Source organism: Tachypleus tridentatus, chromosome 10 (genome assembly GCF_004210375.1).
Source record: "Tachypleus tridentatus isolate NWPU-2018 chromosome 10, ASM421037v1, whole genome shotgun sequence".
NCBI lineage: Eukaryota > Metazoa > Arthropoda > Merostomata > Xiphosura > Limulidae > Tachypleus > Tachypleus tridentatus.
In genome coordinates this window covers 30,098,376-30,120,444 of record NC_134834.1, presented here as the reverse complement: position 1 = coordinate 30,120,444, position 22,069 = coordinate 30,098,376, and the positions used below count along the sequence as shown (strand labels likewise).

The following is a 22,069-nucleotide window of genomic DNA, read 5'->3' as shown; positions in this document are numbered from 1 at the left end:
AGAGGTAATCTGTTTGTTTGAATTTATTTACATAAAGCTTGCATCTGAAACGATATTTGTTATTATGCCTTTTAACAACATCATAGGTGGACAGCGTGACTGGGGAAAAGAGGGTAGAAGAAAAATCGCAAGTGAGTCACATGGCAAAATCTTACTGTGAAAAAGTGTAAGTTTCTTTCATTCATAGTCCTCTATCACTGTAAGATCACCTCTACTCAGATATCTCAGTGTTGTTTTACTTTATGTTTCTAATAGACTAACTGCTATTTTATTTCGGTTAAAACTGAACTTGTCTTTTTATCGAAGCTTTTAATAAGACATAGTAGTCTCAAAGGATGAACTTGATTCATGCTGATGGAAGGACAAATACATAGTTGAATTCATTACTTTGTAAAAAAGAAATGATTTGATGTATTTCGTCGATCTGTCTCTGGTGGTTAGGGAGCTCAACTCGTAATCTGAGGGCCACGGGTTCGAATCCCCGTTACCGAACATGCTCGCCCTTTCAGCCGTGGAGCGTTATAATGTGATGGTTAGTCCCACTATTCGTTTTTAGAAGAGTAGCCCAAAAGTTGGTAGTGAGTGGTGTTGACTAGCTATATTAGGTATAGGTAGCACAGATAGCACTCGAGTAGCTTTGCACGAATTTCACAACAAACCAAACAATATATTCTGTAAAGCAATCGCGTGAATCCTTGAAAACATGAACGAATATCCTAGAGGACGAAACCAGTCCTGCATTCTAGTTTCAGACGAAATGTTCATAGAAGTGTATGCTTGTTAAACTTAAAGACCAATGTTAACAAATTAAATATAGCATCATAAAACAGGTTTAAACTATTATAATCCTACAGTATATTAACCTGGAATAGTATATTCTATACAGTTCGAGAAATAATAATGGAAAAATCTTATATGTAACATTCATAAAGTTCTTGGATAAAAATCTTATCAGGGGCTGATTAGAATCTTCGTTAGTTTCACTCGTCACTGAACCATAATGACCTGTATCAAGCCAATAATGGTGTAAGGTGACCTTGGGCACTCTTCAATACACAATCAATAATAAATCAAAAGTATAAAGACATCAAAGTTTGACCTTCGTGCGTATCATGACAGTGGTTCATAATAGGAATCGCAAGTGATTGCATTACATCCTAATAGAACGTCTTGCAAAAAGTACCATAAACAGTGAAGATTCATTTCAAACAATACTTGATAACTTTTACTATTAGCTGCTTAGACTTTACAAATATAAAAAGACACTTGTTAGACTTACAAAGAAAAGAAAAATTTGCTCAGAGAAACCTGTGTGTAACTCTTATTACTCTCTTGCCAACCTACAACAAAAACCGCTTCATATATTTCACCCAAACTTTTTGTAGAATACTAAATAAGGTACTGCAAAGGTCTTAGAGGTACTGACGTGTCGATTTGTTTCTTCAGTATTTTACTTAAACTAAAAAGCATTATAATTTCAGTGTAAACGATATTATCATAGTTTAACAGGAATTATCAACCAATAACAAACAAACGTTAGATGACTGTAACATGAAAATACTGAATGCTTTGTACACTATTCAATCGTTGTCGTTAGAGAGTTAGCCCCTATCTTATGTATGATATGACGTAGTAAAATAAAAATCAGTAAAGATAATATTAAATTTTATTGAACACATTCAAATAATAATTATTTTAAAAGGCATGCAAGTTTATTTAAAGCGATGTTTTAGACGTGTATGTTTTGTTTGAAAAGGCTGCTATTCTACTGGTAATTTTTTTAGTGGGAGGTTATGTCTTAGTCCAGACATCTTTTTGCTCATTGTTATGCATTATATATAGTTAATTTAGTTACACAAAAACCATAAATGTTTGCTATCTTCTCAAGCAAATGTCCATGACAGTTTCTTAAATTGTTACATTGCGATCAAATAGCTAACGGCTCAGTAAATCATCACGAACCGTATCTAGCTACTACTATATTATCACTGCAGTGTGTAAAGTTAGCTACCATATCAAGTCATCCTTTCTCCATAACTAAGCATAAAAAAAGCAGCAAACACGATAAATAAAAAAATGGTAATTTAAACACCTACAAATAGAGATCGTAGAAAACTTAAGAAACCAGAACTGGGGATACTGTGAACATTATTTACTCAGGACAACGGTAGGAGTCAAAATAGTGATTTGTAGTTTGAGTTCATAATGTCTACACATGTGTCCTTACATTTTGAACGATTCCTAATTGCAGGTTTTTAAATTACCAATTTTTTTATTTTCCATGTAATATACGATAGTAAATAACACTCGTGTGGTTTCAGTTTTTGTTTTCTAATAGATATTGATATAACGTTTACAGAGAACAACAAAACTTGCCCTCACCTACATCTCCAGAAAGTGTGGTGCATGGGAAAGAAGTTCTTGTTGCTCGCCAGAAGCAAACTCAGTACGAAACTAAGGGAGACTTGGATATAACTCGTCATACAACATTAACTGAAACTATGGAACAAGAACACCTAGGTAAAACAAAAGAAAGAAGGATTGTTGGTGAAGTGGTAAGAAATCGGAGATTATTTTATATTTTTATGATCTCTATGCAAATTAAGAGAATAACTATATTTTTCTGCAATTGGAACGTCACTAAGATCTGGGATAATATTTTAAAATATTACTTGTCTCCAACATTTATGTGATTCATGATTTAATCCAAACAAAACTAAATCTATAATGAACAACTCAAGCTATGAGATAAAACAGAACATATCCCGAAAGGTACAGATGAAACACCAAAAGCTGGGAAGGTGTTAAAAACCGACAGACCTAATATGTATTGTAGAAATGATGGGAAGTATATTTTCTTACATTCCTTCATTCGTCCAGTTCCTAGGCTGGACAGCGGTAAGTCTTCGGATTTAGAAAGCTAAAATCAGGGGTTCGATTTCCCTCGGTGGACTCAGCAGATAGCCCAATGTGACTTTGTTAAAAGAAGGCAAACACACACTTTTTTTCTTCTACAAATTACGTTTCGTTCGCTGGTAGACCTCACCAGGTGGGCTGACAGATGAGCTTTGAAACAACATTTATATGTATGGAGCAGTATACTATTTTAAAATATTCGGTTTAAAACCGAAACTAGCGAAACGTTGGAAACTGAATTAAGAAAAATATCGAGAAAGTTCTGTAATTTACGTAATAGTATCACAAAATTGTCATCGTACTGTTTCATATTTTGTTTCCTTTTATCTCCTCTCCCGCTGGGTAAGCAGTAAGTCTGATGGCTTATAATGATGACAACAGGAGTTCGATACCCGTTATGGGCATGGCATAAATTGCCCATTGTGTATCTTTGTATTTAACAACAAATCTATTTCTTGTAAATAATAAAACGTACTTATGCAATTAGTGCACCAATTCTGACATTTAGTTCGTTTCGTTCCGAAAGATTATTTACTCGATGTGATATCCTACGAGTTATTAGTTTATAAATTCACGAGGCGTTCGTTATTTACGTTACAGCCCAAGACCATATCCCCAGTTTTCACAAAGAAAATTCAACCGTGTCGAGCCTTCGAAGGTGAATCTGCGAAATTTGAATGTCTGTTCACTGGAGTGCCAGCACCAACAATCACGTGGTATAGAGAAAATTTTCCAATCACCCCTTCAGATGACTTCCAGGTCTGTATAAAAGTATTCAATATAGGTGAAAAACTATATATTTTACTAATAGTTTCGTTTCGTTTGGCTTTACTGATAATGTGAACTTGACTGCAGCAGTGATCGAAACGTCGCACCTGTTCCAAAACCAGTTTTACTTACCGTTAAAGCTGTAAATTGTAATAAAATATATATTTTCGTGTATATTTAATACTAAATACCTTAACATATTCACGAGTAAAAAATTATTGTATGGCTTCATGCTTAAAAACAAACAAACCACAAAATAAATTACAAGAACATGAGAGATTTTCATATGTTAAAGTATTTTATTTCACTATTAACTGATTTTACAGCAGCGATTTCGTTTATATATATATATATATTTATAGTCTAACTTATTTACCAAGTGACACATATACGGTACATTCTCAGGTTGTAAATAGGCCTAATATGTCGATACTGGTCATTAGAGAAGTATATGTAGAAGACAGTGGAATGTTTACTGTGAAGGCCGAAAATAGAGGAGGGTCAGCCAAAAGTTCTGCTAATCTACTAGTTGAAGGTTAGTTTTGTAGTTTGTGGTATCTTGAAAAGATGCCGTAGATTTAACCGAAGTTATATAGAATTATATATGTACTTCATCCATGGTACATATAGACGTTCTGTAGAAGTTTCTACTACAGATATTTTTTCCTCGTAAAGCATTGTTTTTCTTCTTTCTTTTCTGTTTTTTTTTATCTTTACTCGTATTATTTGGTGAAATTCCCTTTTATCGTGTCTTAAAATGAAAACTTCATTTCAAACGAAACCCCAGTAATATATATTTGTATCAAACCCTGTACGCTCTCAAAGTATTCCTTTCCACGAAAGTTTAAATTCACAGTAATGGAACAGTACCAAATTTAAAGGAAGCTGTTTTCTACGTTTCGCGTGCCCTCTTCAATCCAGCTTTTGTTTAATATTGTTCCACCTGGTGTGAGTTAAAACATAGTTGTAAACTACTTTACTTTTCGACATCTTAAATCGTTGTTTTTTAAGTAAGATTACAATAAGATATATTTGAGTGGTTATTTTAATACAGTTATAAATATCTATGCTCAGCTCTCGTGTATTTTTCAGAAAAACGAGAACATAGAAGCGGTAAGGTACCACCAAGTTTCGTTAAAACTATACAGGGAAGTGCTGTTCAGACAGGTCAGCTTGTTCGTCTCGATGCCCGTCTATCCGGTTCCAAACCTATTGACGTCTACTGGTTGAAGGTAATTAAAACTATTTTAATATTTTCTCACTCGCGGCTCATTTCAAATTGATTAAGATATTCGACCCCAAAAATATAAAAATTGTCTGTTAAAACTTGATTTTTTTTCTCTAAAACCATCCCACCCACACAGATGAGAAAATTGATGCCAGGATAGTTTAATAAAGTTTTAATATTTTAATAAAATGTGTAGAATTAGGGAGCGTTGATATGGATGACCTGTCAGACACAATAAAAAATTAAAGAACGCGTTTAGGAGTCATAACTGAGGCTACGTAAAAATCATCTTGGAATATTTTCTTCAAATAACGTTTGCCTCTGAATAAACTCAAAAGGCAACTTGTTGTTTCAGAAAGTGTTAGCAGTTTATTACCAGCCAAATAAGTTTTTATAGAGTTTTGGGACACCTTGAACAGCTGGATGACTATAATATGAAACACTGAATTCCTGGGTGTTTCTTGTACGTTCAGAGTTGATGTTGTGTTTATCTTGTTGAATCACCTTTTAGTTTTGTTATAACTTTTATGTAATCAGGTATACTGTGTGAACTTCTTTGTGCTGTGAGGTATACTTACGTAAACTGTGTTATCAGGTATACCTGCACGAGCACTCTTCTCTTTTGTGCTTGTTACCAGGTATAGCTGCACGAAGACTCTTGTTTTTTGTTTTACCAGGTATAGCTGCACGAAGACTCTTGTTTTACCAGGTATAGCTGCACGAAGACTCTTGTATTTTGTTTTACCAGGTATAGCTGCACGAAGACTCGTTGTTGTTGATTTTTTTACCAAGTATAGCTGCACGAAGACTCTTGTTTTTTTTTTATTACCAGGTATAGCTGCACGAAGACTCTTGTTTTTTTTGTTTTACCAGGTATAGCTGCACGAAGACTCTTGTTTTTTCATTTACTCAGGTATAGCTCCATGGAGCACTCATTTGTTTTTTCATTTTACCAGGTATAGCTGCACGAAGACTCTTGTTTTTGTTTTACCAGGTATAGCTGAATAAAGACTCATTTGTTGTTTTGTTTTACCAGGTATAGCTGCACGAAGACTCTTTGTTGTTTGTTTTACCAGGTATAGCTGCACGAAGACTCATATTGTTTTTTTTTTACCAGGTATAGCTGCACGAAGACTCATTTGTTTTTTTATGTTTTACCAAGTATAGCTGCAGGAAGACTCATTTGTTTTTTTCATTTTACCAGGTATAGCTGCACGAACAGATATCTTTTTTTTTTCATTTACCAGGTATAGCTGCACGGAGCACTCTTGTTTTTTTGTTTTACCAGGTATAGCTGCACGGACCACTCTTGTTTTTTGTTTTACCAAGTATAGCTGCACGAAGACTCTTTTTTTTTGTTTTACCAAGTATAGCTGCACGAAGACTCTTGTTTTTTGTTTTACCAGGTATAGCTGCACGAAGACTCTTTTTTTTTGTTTTACCAGGTATAGCTGCACGAAGACTTGTTTTTGTTTTACCAAGTATAGCTGCACGAAGACTCTTGTTTTTTGTTTTACCAGGTATAGCTGCACGAAGACTCTTGTTTTTTGTTTTACCAGGTATAGCTGCACGAAGACTCTTGTTTTACCAGGTATAGCTGCACGAAGACTCTTGTATTTTGTTTTACCAGGTATAGCTGCACGAAGACTCTTGTTTTTTGTTTTACCAAGTATAGCTGCACGAAGACTCTTGTTTTTTGTTTTACCAGGTATAGCTGCACGAAGACTCTTGTTTTTTTGTTTTACCAGGTATAGCTGCACGAAGACTCTTGTTTTTTGTTTTACCAGGTATAGCTGCACGGAGCACTCTTGTTTTTTGTTTTACCAGGTATAGCTGCACGAAGACTCTTGTTTCTTGTTTTACCAGGTATAGCTGCACGAAGACTCTTGTTTCTTGTTTTACCAGGTATAGCTGCACGAAGACTCTTGTTTTTTGTTTTACCAGGTATAGCTGCACGAAGACTCTTGTTTTTTGTTTTACCAGGTATAGCTGCACGAAGACTCTTGTTTTTTGTTTTACCAAGTATAGCTGCACGAAGACTCTTGTTTTTGTTTTTTACAGGTATAGCTGCACGAAGACTCTTTTTTTTTTGTTTTACCAGGTATAGCTGCACGGAGCACTCTTGTTTTTTGTTTTACCAGGTATAGCTGCACGGAGCACTCTTGTTTTTTGTTTTACCAAGTATAGCTGCACGAAGACTCTTTTTTTTTGTTTTACCAAGTATAGCTGCACGAAGACTCTTGTTTTTTTGTTTTACCAGGTATAGCTGCACGAAGACTCTTTTTTTTGTTTTACCAAGTATAGCTGCACGAAGACTCTTTTTTTTTTTGTTTTACCAGGTATAGCTGCACGAAGACTCTTGTTTTTTGTTTTACCAGGTATAGCTGCACGAAGACTCTTGTTTTTTGTTTTACCAGGTATAGCTGCACGAAGACTCTTTTTTTTGTTTTACCAAGTATAGCTGCACGAAGACTCTTTTTTTTTGTTTTACCAGGTATAGCTGCACGAAGACTCTTGTTTTTTGTTTTACCAGGTATAGCTGCACGAAGACTCTTGTTTTTGTTTTACTAAGTATAGCTGCACGAAGACTCTTGTTTTTTGTTTTACCAAGTATAGCTGCACGAAGACTCTTTTTTTTTGTTTTACCAAGTATAGCTGCACGAAGACTCTTGTTTTTTGTTTTACCAAGTATAGCTGCACGAAGACTCTTTTTTTTTGTTTTACCAGGTATAGCTGCACGAAGACTCTTGTTTTTTGTTTTACCAAGTATAGCTGCACGAAGACTCTTTTTTTTTGTTTTACCAGGTATAGCTGCACGGAGCACTCTTGTTTTACCAGGTATAGCTGCACGAAGACTCTTGTATTTTGTTTTACCAGGTATAGCTGCACGAAGACTCTTGTTTTTTGTTTTACCAGGTATAGCTGCACGAAGACTCTTGTTTTTTGTTTTACCAAGTATAGCTGCACGAAGACTCTTTTTTTTTTTTTGTTTTACCAGGTATAGCTGCACGAAGACTCTTTTTTTTTGTTTTACCAGGTATAGCTGCACGAAGACTCTTGTTTTTTGTTTTACCAGGTATAGCTGCACGAAGACTCTTGTTTTTTGTTTTACCAAGTATAGCTGCACGAAGACTCTTTTTTTTTGTTTTACCAAGTATAGCTGCACGAAGACTCTTGTTTTTTGTTTTACCAGGTATAGCTGCACGAAGACTCTTGTTTTACTCAGGTATAGCTGCACGAAGACTCTTGTATTTTGTTTTACCAGGTATAGCTGCACGAAGACTCTTTTTTTGTTTTTTACCAGGTATAGCTGCACGAAGACTCTTGTTTTTTGTTTTACCAGGTATAGCTGCACGAAGACTCTTTTTTTTTGTTTTACCAAGTATAGCTGCACGAAGACTCTTTTTTTTTTTGTTTTACCAGGTATAGCTGCACGAAGACTCTTGTTTTTTGTTTTACCAGGTATAGCTGCACGAAGACTCTTGTTTTTTGTTTTACCAGGTATAGCTGCATCGAAGACTCTCTTTTTTTTTGTTTTACCAAGTATAGCTGCACGAAGACTCTTTTTTTTTGTTTTACCAGGTATAGCTGCACGAAGACTCTTGTTTTTTGTTTTACCAGGTATAGCTGCACGAAGACTCTTGTTTTTTGTTTTACCAAGTATAGCTGCACGAAGACTCTTGTTTTTTGTTTTACCAAGTATAGCTGCACGAAGACTCTTTTTTTTTGTTTTACCAAGTATAGCTGCACGAAGACTCTTGTTTTTTGTTTTACCAAGTATAGCTGCACGAAGACTCTTTTTTTTTGTTTTACCAGGTATAGCTGCACGAAGACTCTTGTTTTTTGTTTTACCAAGTATAGCTGCACGAAGACTCTTTTTTTTTTGTTTTACCAGGTATAGCTGCACGGAGCACTCTTGTTTTACCAGGTATAGCTGCACGAAGACTCTTGTATTTTGTTTTACCAGGTATAGCTGCACGAAGACTCTTGTTTTTTGTTTTACCAGGTATAGCTGCACGAAGACTCTTGTTTTTTGTTTTACCAAGTATAGCTGCACGAAGACTCTTTTTTTTTTTGTTTTACCAGGTATAGCTGCACGAAGACTCTTTTTTTTTGTTTTACCAGGTATAGCTGCACGAAGACTCTTGTTTTTTGTTTTACCAGGTATAGCTGCACGAAGACTCTTGTTTTTTGTTTTACCAAGTATAGCTGCACGAAGACTCTTTTTTTTTTTTACCAAAGTATAGCTGCACGAAGACTCTTGTTTTTTGTTTTACCAGGTATAGCTGCACGAAGACTCTTGTTTTACCAGGTATAGCTGCACGAAGACTCTTGTATTTTGTTTTACCAGGTATAGCTGCACGAAGACTCTTTTTTTTGTTTTACCAGGTATAGCTGCACGAAGACTCTTGTTTTTTGTTTTACCAGGTATAGCTGCACGAAGACTCTTGTTTTTTGTTTTACCAGGTATAGCTGCACGAAGACTCTTGTTTTTGTTTTACCAAGTATAGCTGCACGAAGACTCTTGTTTTTTTGTTTTACCAGGTATAGCTGCACGAAGACTCTTTTTTTTTGTTTTACCAGGTATAGCTGCACGAAGACTCTTTTTTTGTTTTACCAGGTATAGCTGCACGAAGACTCTTTTTTTTTTTGTTTTACCAGGTATAGCTGCACGAAGACTCTTGTTTTTTGTTTTACCAGGTATAGCTGCACGAAGACTCTTGTTTTTGTTTTACCAAGTATAGCTGCACGAAGACTCTTGTTTTTTGTTTTACCAAGTATAGCTGCACGAAGACTCTTTTTTTTTTGTTTTACCAAGTATAGCTGCACGAAGACTCTTGTTTTTGTTTTACCAAGTATAGCTGCACGAAGACTCTTTTTTTTGTTTTACCAGGTATAGCTGCACGAAGACTCTTGTTTTTGTTTTACCAAGTATAGCTGCACGAAGACTTTTTTTTTTTGTTTTACCAGGTATAGCTGCACGGAGCACTCTTTGTTTTACCAGGTATAGCTGCACGAAGACTCTTGTATTTTGTTTTACCAGGTATAGCTGCACGAAGACTCTTGTTTTTTTGTTTTACCAGGTATAGCTGCACGAAGACTCTTGTTTTTTTGTTTTACCAAGTATAGCTGCACGAAGACTCTTTTTTTTTTTTGTTTTACCAGGTATAGCTGCACGAAGACTCTTTTTTTTTGTTTTACCAGGTATAGCTGCACGAAGACTCTTGTTTTTTGTTTTACCAGGTATAGCTGCACGAAGACTCTTGTTTTTGTTTTACCAAGTATAGCTGCACGAAGACTCTTTTTTTTTGTTTTACCAAGTATAGCTGCACGAAGACTCTTGTTTTTTGTTTTACCAGGTATAGCTGCACGAAGACTCTTGTTTTACCAGGTATAGCTGCACGAAGACTCTTGTATTTTGTTTTACCAGGTATAGCTGCACGAAGACTTTTTTTTTGTTTTACCAGGTATAGCTGCACGAAGACTCTTGTTTTTTGTTTTACCAGGTATAGCTGCACGAAGACTCTTGTTTTTTGTTTTACCAGGTATAGCTGCACGAAGACTCTTGTTTTTTGTTTTACCAAGTATAGCTGCACGAAGACTCTTGTTTTTTGTTTTACCAGGTATAGCTGCACGAAGACTCTTTTTTTTTTGTTTTACCAGGTATAGCTGCACGAAGACTCTTTTTTTTTGTTTTACCAGGTATAGCTGCACGAAGACTCTTGTTTTTTGTTTTACCAGGTATAGCTGCACGGAGACTTTTTTTTTTTACCAGTTTTACCAAGTATAGCTGCACGAAGACTGCTTTTTTTTTTTTGTTTTACCAGGTATAGCTGCACGAAGACTCTTTTTTTTGTTTACCAGGTATAGCTGCACGAAGACTCTTGTTTTTTGTTTTACCAGGTATAGCTGCACGAAGACTCTTGTTTTTGTTTTACCAGGTATAGCTGCACGAAGACTCTTTTTTTGTTTTACCAGGTATAGCTGCACGAAGACTCTTTGTTTTTGTTTTACCAAGTATAGCTGCACGAAGACTCTTTTTTTGTTTTACCAGGTATAGCTGCACGAAGACTCTTGTTTTTGTTTTACCAGGTATAGCTGCACGGAGCACTCTTGTTTTTTGTTTTACCAGGTATAGCTGCACGAAGACTCTTGTTTTTGTTTTACCAGGTATAGCTGCACGAAGACTCTTGTTTCTTGTTTTACCAGGTATAGCTGCACGAAGACTCTTGTTTTTGTTTTACCAAGTATAGCTGCACGAAGACTCTTGTTTTTTGTTTTACCAGGTATAGCTGCACGAAGACCTCTTGTTTTTGTTTTACCAAGTATAGCTGCACGAAGACTCTTTTTTTTTGTTTTACCAGGTATAGCTGCACGAAGACTCTTTTTTTTTGTTTTACCAGGTATAGCTGCACGAAGACTCTTGTTTTTTGTTTTACCAGGTATAGCTGCACGAAGACTCTTGTTTTTTGTTTTACCAGGTATAGCTGCACGAAGACTCTTTTTTTTTGTTTTACCAGGTATAGCTGCACGAAGACTCTTGTTTTTTGTTTTACCAAGTATAGCTGCACGAAGACTCTTGTTTTACCAGGTATAGCTGCACGAAGACTCTTGTTTTTTGTTTTACCAGGTATAGCTGCACGAAGACTCTTGTTTTTTGTTTTACCAGGTATAGCTGCACGAAGACTCTTGTTTTTTGTTTTACCAGGTATAGCTGCACGAAGACTCTTGTTTTTTGTTTTACCAAGTATAGCTGCACGAAGACTCTTTTTTTTTTTTTGTTTTACCAGGTATAGCTGCACGAAGACTCTTTTTTTTGTTTTACCAGGTATAGCTGCACGAAGACTCTTGTTTTTTGTTTTACCAGGTATAGCTGCACGGAGCACTCTTGTTTTTTGTTTTCCCAGGTATAGCTGCACGAAGACTCTTGTTTTTTGTTTTACCAGGTATAGCTGCACGAAGACTCTTGTTTCTTGTTTTACCAGGTATAGCTGCACGAAGACTCTTGTTTTTTGTTTTACCAGGTATAGCTGCACGAAGACTCTTGTTTTTTGTTTTACCAGGTATAGCTGCACGAAGACTCTTGTTTTTTGTTTTACCAGGTATAGCTGCACGAAGACTCTTGTTTTTTGTTTTACCAGGTATAGCTGCACGAAGACTCTTGTTTTTGTTTTACCAGGTATAGCTGCACGAAGACTCTTGTTTTTTTTTTTTACCAGGTATAGCTGCACGAAGACTCTTGTTTTTTGTTTTACCAGGTATAGCTGCACGAAGACTCTTGTTTTTTGTTTTACCAGGTATAGCTGCACGAAGACTCATTTGTTTTTTTGTTTTACCAGGTATAGCTGCACGAAGACTCTTTGTTTTTTGTTTTACCAGGTATAGCTGCACGAAGACTCTTGTTTTTTGTTTTACCAGGTATAGCTGCACGAAGACTCTTGTTTTTTGTTTTACACACATGTTTTTTCTGTGTTATCAGTTAGACCTGAAAGAACACTCGTGTTGTTGATTTTTATATTATCAGGTATACCTTAATGAACACTCGTGTTGTTTTTTTTATGTTATCAGGTATACCTGAATAAACACTCATATTGTTGTTTTTATGTTATCAGGTATACCTGAATAAACACTCATATTGTTGTTTTCATGTTATCAGGTATACCTGAATAAACACTCATATTGTTGTTTTCATGTTATCAGGTATACCTTAATGAACACTCATGTTTTCTTTTCTATATAGAATGGCACTAAGTTGGTTCCTGATGCAACTCACAAGACGTTAGAAGAAGGTGACATGTACACACTCATGTTGTTGGATACAACCATCGAAGATATCGGAATGTACGAATGTGTGGCCATTAACCAGGCTGGAGAAGCTCGCTGTCAGACTCAAGTTTTAGTGGAATGTAACTATCCGTAGTCTCTTATTTCTCCTGAAGTCTCTGCGTGACCAAGTGCTGAGAACCTAAAAACCTCATATACGTTACTTAACGATTGTTAATATGATGTTATTTAGTATTTACTAGATCAAATATTCAAAATGGTCTTAAATAAGCCATCTTTTAACTCTTATATAGCAGTCACAAGAGTTCCTCTATGTGGCCCCATGATAAGTTAGAAATTTAAATTTTAATATTAATATTTGAACATAAGTACCTAAAACCAGCAGTATGCCCATGGGTTGATATGGGCGTGTCAAAGCAGACCAAATAGCGCCCAGGCCCAAGCAGTTAGACATCTTGATGGTTTCCATGTCCGAATTCACTGCAAGTGGCATTTTTTTCTGTTACTTGTTTAGATCCTTTTAACTTACCCCAAAGGTTTGTGGGTTTGTCTGTCCATTACATCTCCGAATTCAGCCAAGGTCTTCCCATAAGCAGCATCAAATTCACAGATTTATCATGCTAGTATTGAAAGTTCATTTCCAGCTGTTGGCACAGTGGATAACCCAATTTAGTTTAGTTTTGCTCTGAAACAAACCCAACCAAAATTTCTTGCCTGGCTTCGCCACTGCTTTAGACAACTGTTACTGTTGTAGGATGGTATTAATGTTTGGTGCATCAGTGGGTCAATGTATTTGATATCTATAAATGTATACACACTTTAAGATCTGTATGTTTACATTGTTTGTTTGGAATAACTAAAAATAAACGTTTATGAATCTAACGTGGTGTGTTATGAAATTTTACTCAAACAGTTTAAGTAACTGTTAAACATGTACATTCCAGAGGTAATCGTGTTTATTAACCAAATGTTTAAAAAATAAAGTGAAGTCGATTAAATTCAGTTAGAAAACGATCACTTCTATCAGTGACTTAATAAGATGTGTGTTATTTAATATATTACAGCTAAATCCCCCCAGGCAACGCCCACGTCTCCTAAAGTACTGCAAACCAAGGAGACAAGAGCACCTGAGGTTGTAAAACCAATCAAAGATGTCATTGTAAAGGAGGGACAGCCCGCAGTGTTTACTTGTAAGATCATTGGCTCTCCAGGTAAGATGCGTTTACAACCTATTATATTTGCACATTTTAACTGTTCGATCATGTTACGTCGTACGTTTGTAACATGTTTTCAAAAACTTCATATTCTGCAGTGCTATATGGTTTTCATTGTATTTTCTACGTGTTCTTCTTTCAGCCCCCAGAGGGAAATGGTTCAAAGGCGACACTCAAGTGAAACAGTCAAGGTATTTCCGTATGTCTGTAGAGAAAGACATTTACTCTCTCCATATCTCTGAGGCTTTCCCAGAAGACGAGGGTGTCTACAAGTTTGTTGCAACCAACCCTAATGGAACAGTTACCACGAGCGCAAGCCTTAAGGTCAAAGGTTAGTGATAAATTCTTCTTGTGTCTCTAATATAATCATGGAAGTCCTACAGTTGGCAGATCTGAAATAACTCTATTAATTATGCTTACTCTGGAGAAAATGTGTGAAATATGTAAAATTATTGTGTAATTTTATTAAACTTTAAGTGAACGTACTACGACAAAAATTCAGTTGCTTCAAGTGTTCTCAGACTGCAGTCGTAACTTAAAAGGACATTGCGGAATGATAAAGATTGAAGGATGAAGAACTGTTTTACTTTATTAGGGTTTTTAACAATATTCATTCGCCACTGGTTTTTAGATCTAACATATCTTTTGCTAGAGAGGGGTTAATTACGAAAACTGTTTTGCGAGTAGTCTAAAAATGGACTATCCCTATGAAAAGAATGATTGTTTTTTTTAATTTCGCGCAAAGCTACACGATGGTTATCTGCCGTCCCTAATTTAGTAGTGTAAGATTAGAAGGAAGGAGCTAGTCTTCACTATCCACCGCCAAATTTTCGACTATTCTTTTATCAACAAATAGTAGCACAGACAGTCATGTAGTAACGCCCCCACGGCTGAAAAGGCGAGCATGTTTGGTGTGACGGGAATTCGAACCTGCGACCCTCAGATCACGAGTCGAGCGCCTTAACTACCCGGCCATGCCGGGCCTAAAAGGGAATGAACTGAGGAAAACAAGATATGTTATTTTTCATTTTCATCGCATTAAACATAACTGACGGAGAAACCAAATTAAAACATTCTCTTCGTGTTTTAATAAAATTCGTTGTTTTAACGTTTACATCAGAGTTTTGATAATGGAAATTTTATTCTTATTTCTCCTAGAACAACAAGTATTAACAATACAACTCAAAATAAACTAGTTTACGAAAAACTTAAATACAACTTTGTTTTGAAATTTGCTTTCATTACAGGTTTTCAATAAAACTCTATTTACAATATTATACGATAACTGCTCGTGATCACTTTTTACTGATTGGAAGTTCACGTCTAACAACCAGTTTCACAACTAAAATTATATATTTTGTAATTACAGTTCCCGAAGTAGCCGAAATACCACCTGGTCTGAGCCCTCTTAGTGACTTAACAGTACCGGAAGGACGTCCTGCACGGTTTGTTACAACATTCACTGGAACACCAACACCAAAAATAATTTGGCTTAGAGAGGGCGCACCAATCAAACAATCCAAAGACTTTCAGGTAAGATTATACAAAAAAAGGAGGAAGGAAGGGGTTTGAAATACAAAATAATCGCCTCCCGCTAGTACAGCGGCAAGTTTACGGATTTACAACGCTCCAATCAGGGGTTCGATTCCTCTCAGTTGGCTCAGCCGGTAGCCCGCTATGGCCTTGGTATAAGAAAACACACACACACACACACACACACACATATAAAAAATATATTTATTCTAAATATGTAATGCAATTATATTATTTTTTATTTGTTAAAGTAAACGATACATACGTAAATTATTCTACAGCCATATCTAGAAAAACGTCACATTTTATTTATTGTTCTTACAATTTTGATAGTTGAGTTCAAGACTTATGTGACCAAAAAATAAATTTCTGGGACTAGGTTTGCCTATTGAAACGTAATTTTCGTGTCCTTAAATTTTTTTTGTGTGTTTTCTTATAGCAAAGCGACATCAGGCTATCTGCTGAGTCCACCGAGGGGAATTGAACCCCTGGTTTTAGTGTTGTAAATCCGTAGACTTTCCGCTGTACAAGTGAGGGCATCATTAAATGGAAACGTAGATTTTCTGATTCTTATAATCATTAAAATAGAAGAAAATTATTCATTATTATTTTTACAGATGGTGCAGGACTCTGGATCGTGTTCCTTGGTTATCCGCCAGACTTACATGGAAGACCAGGGGTTGTATACCTGCAGAGCCACTAACGCCAGTGGACAGGTAGAAAGTGCAGCTAAACTGTACGTCAAAAGAAAACAGTAAGGAAGCTTTGACCGCTGGTCACACCACGAATTGGATGCTTGGAGAGGTATTGAAGTTAGGCTTGCGCTAATCTATGTTTCGGGTTACCATTACTCGCTTATTTTTATATAAAAGAACGTTTATATCAGCAGAAAAATTGTAAATTAAACTTATAGTATGTCATTAAAAATGAAAACCGACTGATATTTACATAAATTGTTTTGAGATTTAGTTAGATCGTGCTATTTATAAACTTTAATTTATTGTTGTGTAATGTTTTAGAATTTCGTTAAGCTTAGTGCGATTAGTTAAATGCTTACAAAATGTTTACTGAAAATGTATGATTTTATTTTATTATATAAAACATAACAAAGCGGACACCCCTTTTAGTATCACATGCTTCAGTGGTCTGCTATTGTTTCCCTTAAAATAGATGGTTATATAAATAAGGAACTATTAAATTATAATCTGCAGTAACTGTGATAGGGATTACTCTCTGGATATAGAATCTACTTTATTAATTCGTTATTAATGTGATATTGCAAGCTAGATAAACTTTGATATACACTTATTTAGAATGTGGATCACGTGACGACTAGTCACTGTCCACTTTTATATTTAACGTACACAAAATGTCATATTGCTCAAAATATTCTTATCATGTGCCTTATAATAATTATTTTTATGTGGGTCTTTTTAACTTCACGATATTGCTAGGTTTTTTATTTGTTTTTTTGAATTTTGAGACGTTTGCTTGTTTTTGTATTTTGCTGTCGTATGAAATACACCGTTTTCAGATATTATGCATTAGGCGACGTGTTCTGTGTAATAAAAAAAATTGAGGTCATTCTATATTTGGAGGTTTTAATCTACTTCAATAAGTATCACAAGCGAAGTTTTAAATGGAAATCAGTATCATTTTCGCGCTAAAAACCGCAATTAACATGCCTACGTAATGAATCACGAGACCAAAAATAGACCGTATGGGTCGGTTTCCCTCTTTTTTTGTCACCCAAGCAACATAGCTTCCGTTTATGGTCATGGCACCAGAAACCTACTAATTTTTCCCCTCTTTACCTTGCCAAGAACACACATGATTAGTTTATGTGACCAATAAAGTTAATTTATGTTTGTTTTTATGAAAGATAACGGTCAAAAATCAATTGTAAATTAAGACTACGCGCAACAAGTAATTCATTAAAAAAAATAAAATCTAGAAAGAAAATGTATAAGAATAGTTTAGAAGTGAAGGCTTTACAAATATTATGCTTAAAACAATTACGCTCTCAAGTTTTATAATTCTAGGTAAAAACAGTCTAAGAAACATAAAACAGTAAGATGGCGTTACTAGGGGTTACTTTTTCTGTCAGGATAATGGTAAACACAATTTTGTTACAGCGACAGTATATCTATTTCAAATTAAATTATATTATTTCTTTACTATGTTAGTTTATTAGCAATATTAAACTTATCTTCGAACACGTATGTTAAGAAATGGATGCTTTTATCTTACGTTACGTGTAGAAAAGCGTCTTTTATCGCAATAAATTTAGTCTATAGATTACATCATCTGTCTCAGTCAGTATTTTTTAAACATCTAATACAAATGTATTTAAAAAAAAAGGTAAAAAACGGATGATATGATTAGTCTAACAGCTCCTGACAACCAATGAAAATCATTGTTACAAACGTGAAAGGTTAGTACAACATGGACGTTATTTTCTAACTAAACTTACCATTCTCGCCTTTTATTTCAAAATCGTGAAACTTATATATATATATATAATTACTAAATGAGTGAGTTATAAACTCGTTGCCAGGTGCCTCTTGTGTTTTTCAGCAAAAAATATTACTGTAACTTAATCAACGATTAACTGATGAAAATGAATGTAGCATCGTCTGCTGTAAATATATTATTAAAGTTCTGATGATGACCTAACAATACAGCTTCCACCAACAATGAATATAACACTGTATTCTACTGGATATAAAACATAATAATAAACCGTAGAATAGTTTCGTTTCAATTTCACTTTTTATAAGCAAGAACACTGTGATCGAAACGACGTACGTAGTTCTAAAACTATTCTTCCTAACTGTAAAACCTGTAACGAGTAACAAAACAAAAAGCCTGAAATAGTTTGGAGCTGCCTGTGTATACTTTTAACAGTTGTTCTTTGGATTGTTATCCAGATCAGGCAATCATCTCAAAATGTCTCACCATAGCACAACTAACCCGTAATATAACATTGCGCATCCTGAATGACCCCCCATGCATTTATAAACAATATGTACCTTACTTTCATTGCAAACAATAAATCTAAAGAATGGTGTTGTAAAAATCTGTTGTTGTTTTTTACTATTTCACGTTTTTGTGTTTTTTTGTAACATGCACGTTTCGTATGTTAATTAATTTTATGTAATGACTACGGCTTCCTGAAACTTTAATGTCGCTACCAATTTAGGAACCTCTGATCTAGACGACACTTTCTTTTCCAATAAAAGCATTTTGTATAAATGTTAGTGCCCTACCACTTAAGGCCTTTTTTTTTTTCACTTATAAGGAAAGTTGGCAGTGGGTGGTAATGACTAACTGCCTTCCTTCTAATCTTACACTGCTAAATTAGAGACAGCTAGCGCATATGGCTCTCGAGTAGCTTTGCGCAAAATTCAAAACAAACCAAAACTACCCACCGCCAACTCTTCGGCTACTCTTTTACCAATGAATAGCGGAATTGCCCGTCACATTATAACGCCCCCACGGTTTAAAGAGCGTGCATATTTGGTGTGACGGAGTTTCGAACCCGTGACCCTCATATTGCAAGTCGAGTGCCTTAACCACCTGGCCTTCGAATAAATAAAATCGATAAACTCATTTTAATGGTTTTAACTTTGTTTGTTTATTATGCAAAGTGATAGATGGACTAAAAACCCTACAAAAATCCAAATAACATTGACCCGAGTAACAAATACAACTAGTAAGGTCACGCCATGATCAGTTTCTAAAATGTTTAAGGTAAATTTTAAAACGTAGATTAAACATGTCATACGCATATTCTGATAAAGATAATCACATACAAAGATTCTAATAAGTACTTAAATTACGTTATGATCCATAGAAAAACAATAAAAAAGTCAAAATATATTCTAAAGACGGATCATTAAAACATCAATTAAAAAGCTTGTTTTTTTGTTTTGTTTTTTTTCCACAAAGCTACACGAGGGCTATTTGCGCTAGCCGTCCCTGATTTAAAGTGTAAGACAAGAGGGAAAGCAGCTAGTCATCACCACCCACCGCCAACTCTTAAGCTATTATTTTATCAGCGAATACTGAGATTGACCGAAACATTACAACGCCCCCACGGCTGAAATGGGAGTATAAAATAAAGCACAGAATAATGTTTCGACCTTCTTATGTCATCTCTTCGTTAATCTGAAGTTAATTAAAGTTTTAATATCCATAGCAGCCGTCTTTATAATATATTGGGTTGAGGAATAATTCGTGAGCGTTTTTTCAAGTTAAAAAATATATTCATAAATGAAACGCTTTTTTTCATGTCATTTGGTAGATAATTTTTGTTCTAATAGATGGTGTGTTTGATTTTCATATGTCTTTAATTTTGCTTTCATTTTCAGCTCATTAAATGGAATGTCATTCGAGCATGAAATCTGCTTTTCGCATTTAATGTCTTGCATCATAATAAATGGTTTACATGAAATAAAGGTGTAATGTGTTCATGCATTGAAGTATTGTATAGTCTTGCATGTAATGCTTGAATGAAATTATTTAAAAACGCTCACGAATTATTCCTCAACCTAATATTTTTACTTCAAGTGGGTTTCTCGTCATCATAATAAAAAAAGGCAATGGAATAAAAAATTGAAAATAAGCAAAGTTGGCAGAATAAGAGATGATAAAAAGAAATATATAAGTAGAAGGCAATGTACTGTAACTGTGTGTATGTGTATCCCCCGCTGGTAAGTCTACGGACTTACATCGTCAAAATCAGGGGTTCGATTCCCCTCGGCGAACTGAGCAGATAGCTCGATGTGGCTTTGCTATAAGAAAACACACACTATCTCACAGTGCGTTTAATTAAATTAAAAATAATAATTTAAATTGATGTAACGAAAGCTTTTATTCGAATCATCAACTCTAGAAAATTATGAAGAATTCGATCACCCTATGATTGTTCTGTGTTGTGGTTGGCTACTGAATGAAATTTCCATATAAACGATTATTGCTTAAGAAGAAACTGGAATAAAATAATCTGAAACACCGCCAGAGAAAGCGATAATTGCTTTATCATAGGAAGGCTGAAAATATGCTAGATGAACTTGTCAAAGTTAAAGAAATGCAACACTAATCGGTTCTGAGGTGCTTTAATAGTAACGCTATGTAACAAATCCCTATATTATTACTTTATCATTACGAGGCACATACACACACTATTTTCATATCCACTAATGTTTCAAATTATGTTGTTTTTTTACCAGTGTGCCTAACATTGCCAGATGGTTAAGGTACTCGACTTGTAATCCGAGGGTCGCGGGTTCAAATCCCCCGTCGTGCCAAAGATGCTCGTCCTTTCAGTCATGAGGTCGTTATAATGTAACGGTCAATTTCACTATTCGTTGGCAAAACAGTAGCTCAAGAGTTGGCGGTGAGTGGTATGACTAACTGCCCTCCCTCTAGTCTTACACTGCTAAATTAGGGACGCCTTGTGCAGATAGCCCTCGTGTAGCTTTGTAGGGACGCCTTGTGCAGATAGCCCTCGTGTAGCTTTGCACGAAATTCAAACCAATCTTGCAAGTGACTGACGTGAGAACTTCTGTTTACCAGACAAGCTACTTTTGACGAACCTAAAAATGTTAGTTACCAGTTATACATGAAGGACATTTTTAATGAGTTATTGCAACATTATACAATACACGGTTTTTAAATGTTTGTTTCTTTGTCTTGAAGTTAAGCAAAAAGCTGCACAATGGACTATCTGTGCACTGCCCACCATGGGTATCGAAGTCTGGTTTCTAGCGTTGTAAGTCCGCAGATATTCTGCTATGTCATTTTGGAGGGAGGGCTTCTAAAATGCCGGATATCAGTTACACTTAAAGACTATTGTTAATGAGTAGCTATGACACTATACTATTGGTTGTTGTTGTTTTTTCAGTTTCGAATTTTGGAAAATTTAGAACTGTAAATGGAAATTGTGTTGTGTCGGTCTCCATAGGAATTCCTGTGCTTCATGATTACATCCACAAATCTTTCGGGAGTGCTCGGTTCCTGTACCACTGTCTGTTAATAATATATATCAACGGCCTGGCATGGCCTAGCGCGTTAAGGCGTGCGCTTCGTAATCTGAGGGTCGCGGGTTCGCGCCCGAGTCGCGCCAAACATGCTCGCCCTCCCAGCCGTGGGGGCGTTATAATGTGACGGTCAATCCCACTTTTCGTTGGTAAAAGAGTAGCCCAAGAGTTGGCGGTGGGTGGCGATGACTAGCTGCCTTCCCTCTAGTCTTACACTACTAAATTAGGGACGGCTAGCACAGATAGCCCTCGAGTAGCTTTGTGCGAAATTCCAAAACAAACAAATAAACAAATATATATAAACAGTCTTAATCGTCCTGGTTTCCACCAGGTTTTATTAGTAATAGCATGTATCATTAGATTGTCTTACCAGTAAGAATATGAGAGCATATCTATGCATTATATGTAGCATATACACGTAGTGTAGGATAACCGAATGAAGTTTACTCAGAAAGTCACGTGATTCAATTTCTACTAAAACTTTTTTTTTTTTCATATGCCGTATACGGTATTCATGACTTGTTAACTACAGACTTATTTTATGTAACACAACGATACGATTTTCTATTTTGTAAAAGCAA

General features: G+C 35.5%; 1 protein-coding gene across 1 annotated transcript in view; it reads left to right on the top strand.

Annotated features, from left to right (window-relative positions):
* LOC143228322 (titin-like) overlaps positions 1-17,033 on the top strand; it is a 98,531-nt gene extending 81,498 nt beyond the window's left edge. The window contains 10 exon segments of the mRNA XM_076459592.1: positions 87-166; positions 2,360-2,555; positions 3,517-3,675; positions 4,090-4,219; positions 4,777-4,916; positions 12,654-12,819; positions 13,762-13,908; positions 14,054-14,242; positions 15,281-15,444; positions 16,062-17,033. Of these exon segments, the coding sequence (XP_076315707.1) occupies positions 87-166; positions 2,360-2,555; positions 3,517-3,675; positions 4,090-4,219; positions 4,777-4,916; positions 12,654-12,819; positions 13,762-13,908; positions 14,054-14,242; positions 15,281-15,444; positions 16,062-16,202 (1,512 nt within the window). The 3' untranslated portion in view covers positions 16,203-17,033.
* Positions 17,034-22,069: the final 5,036 nt, after the last annotated feature.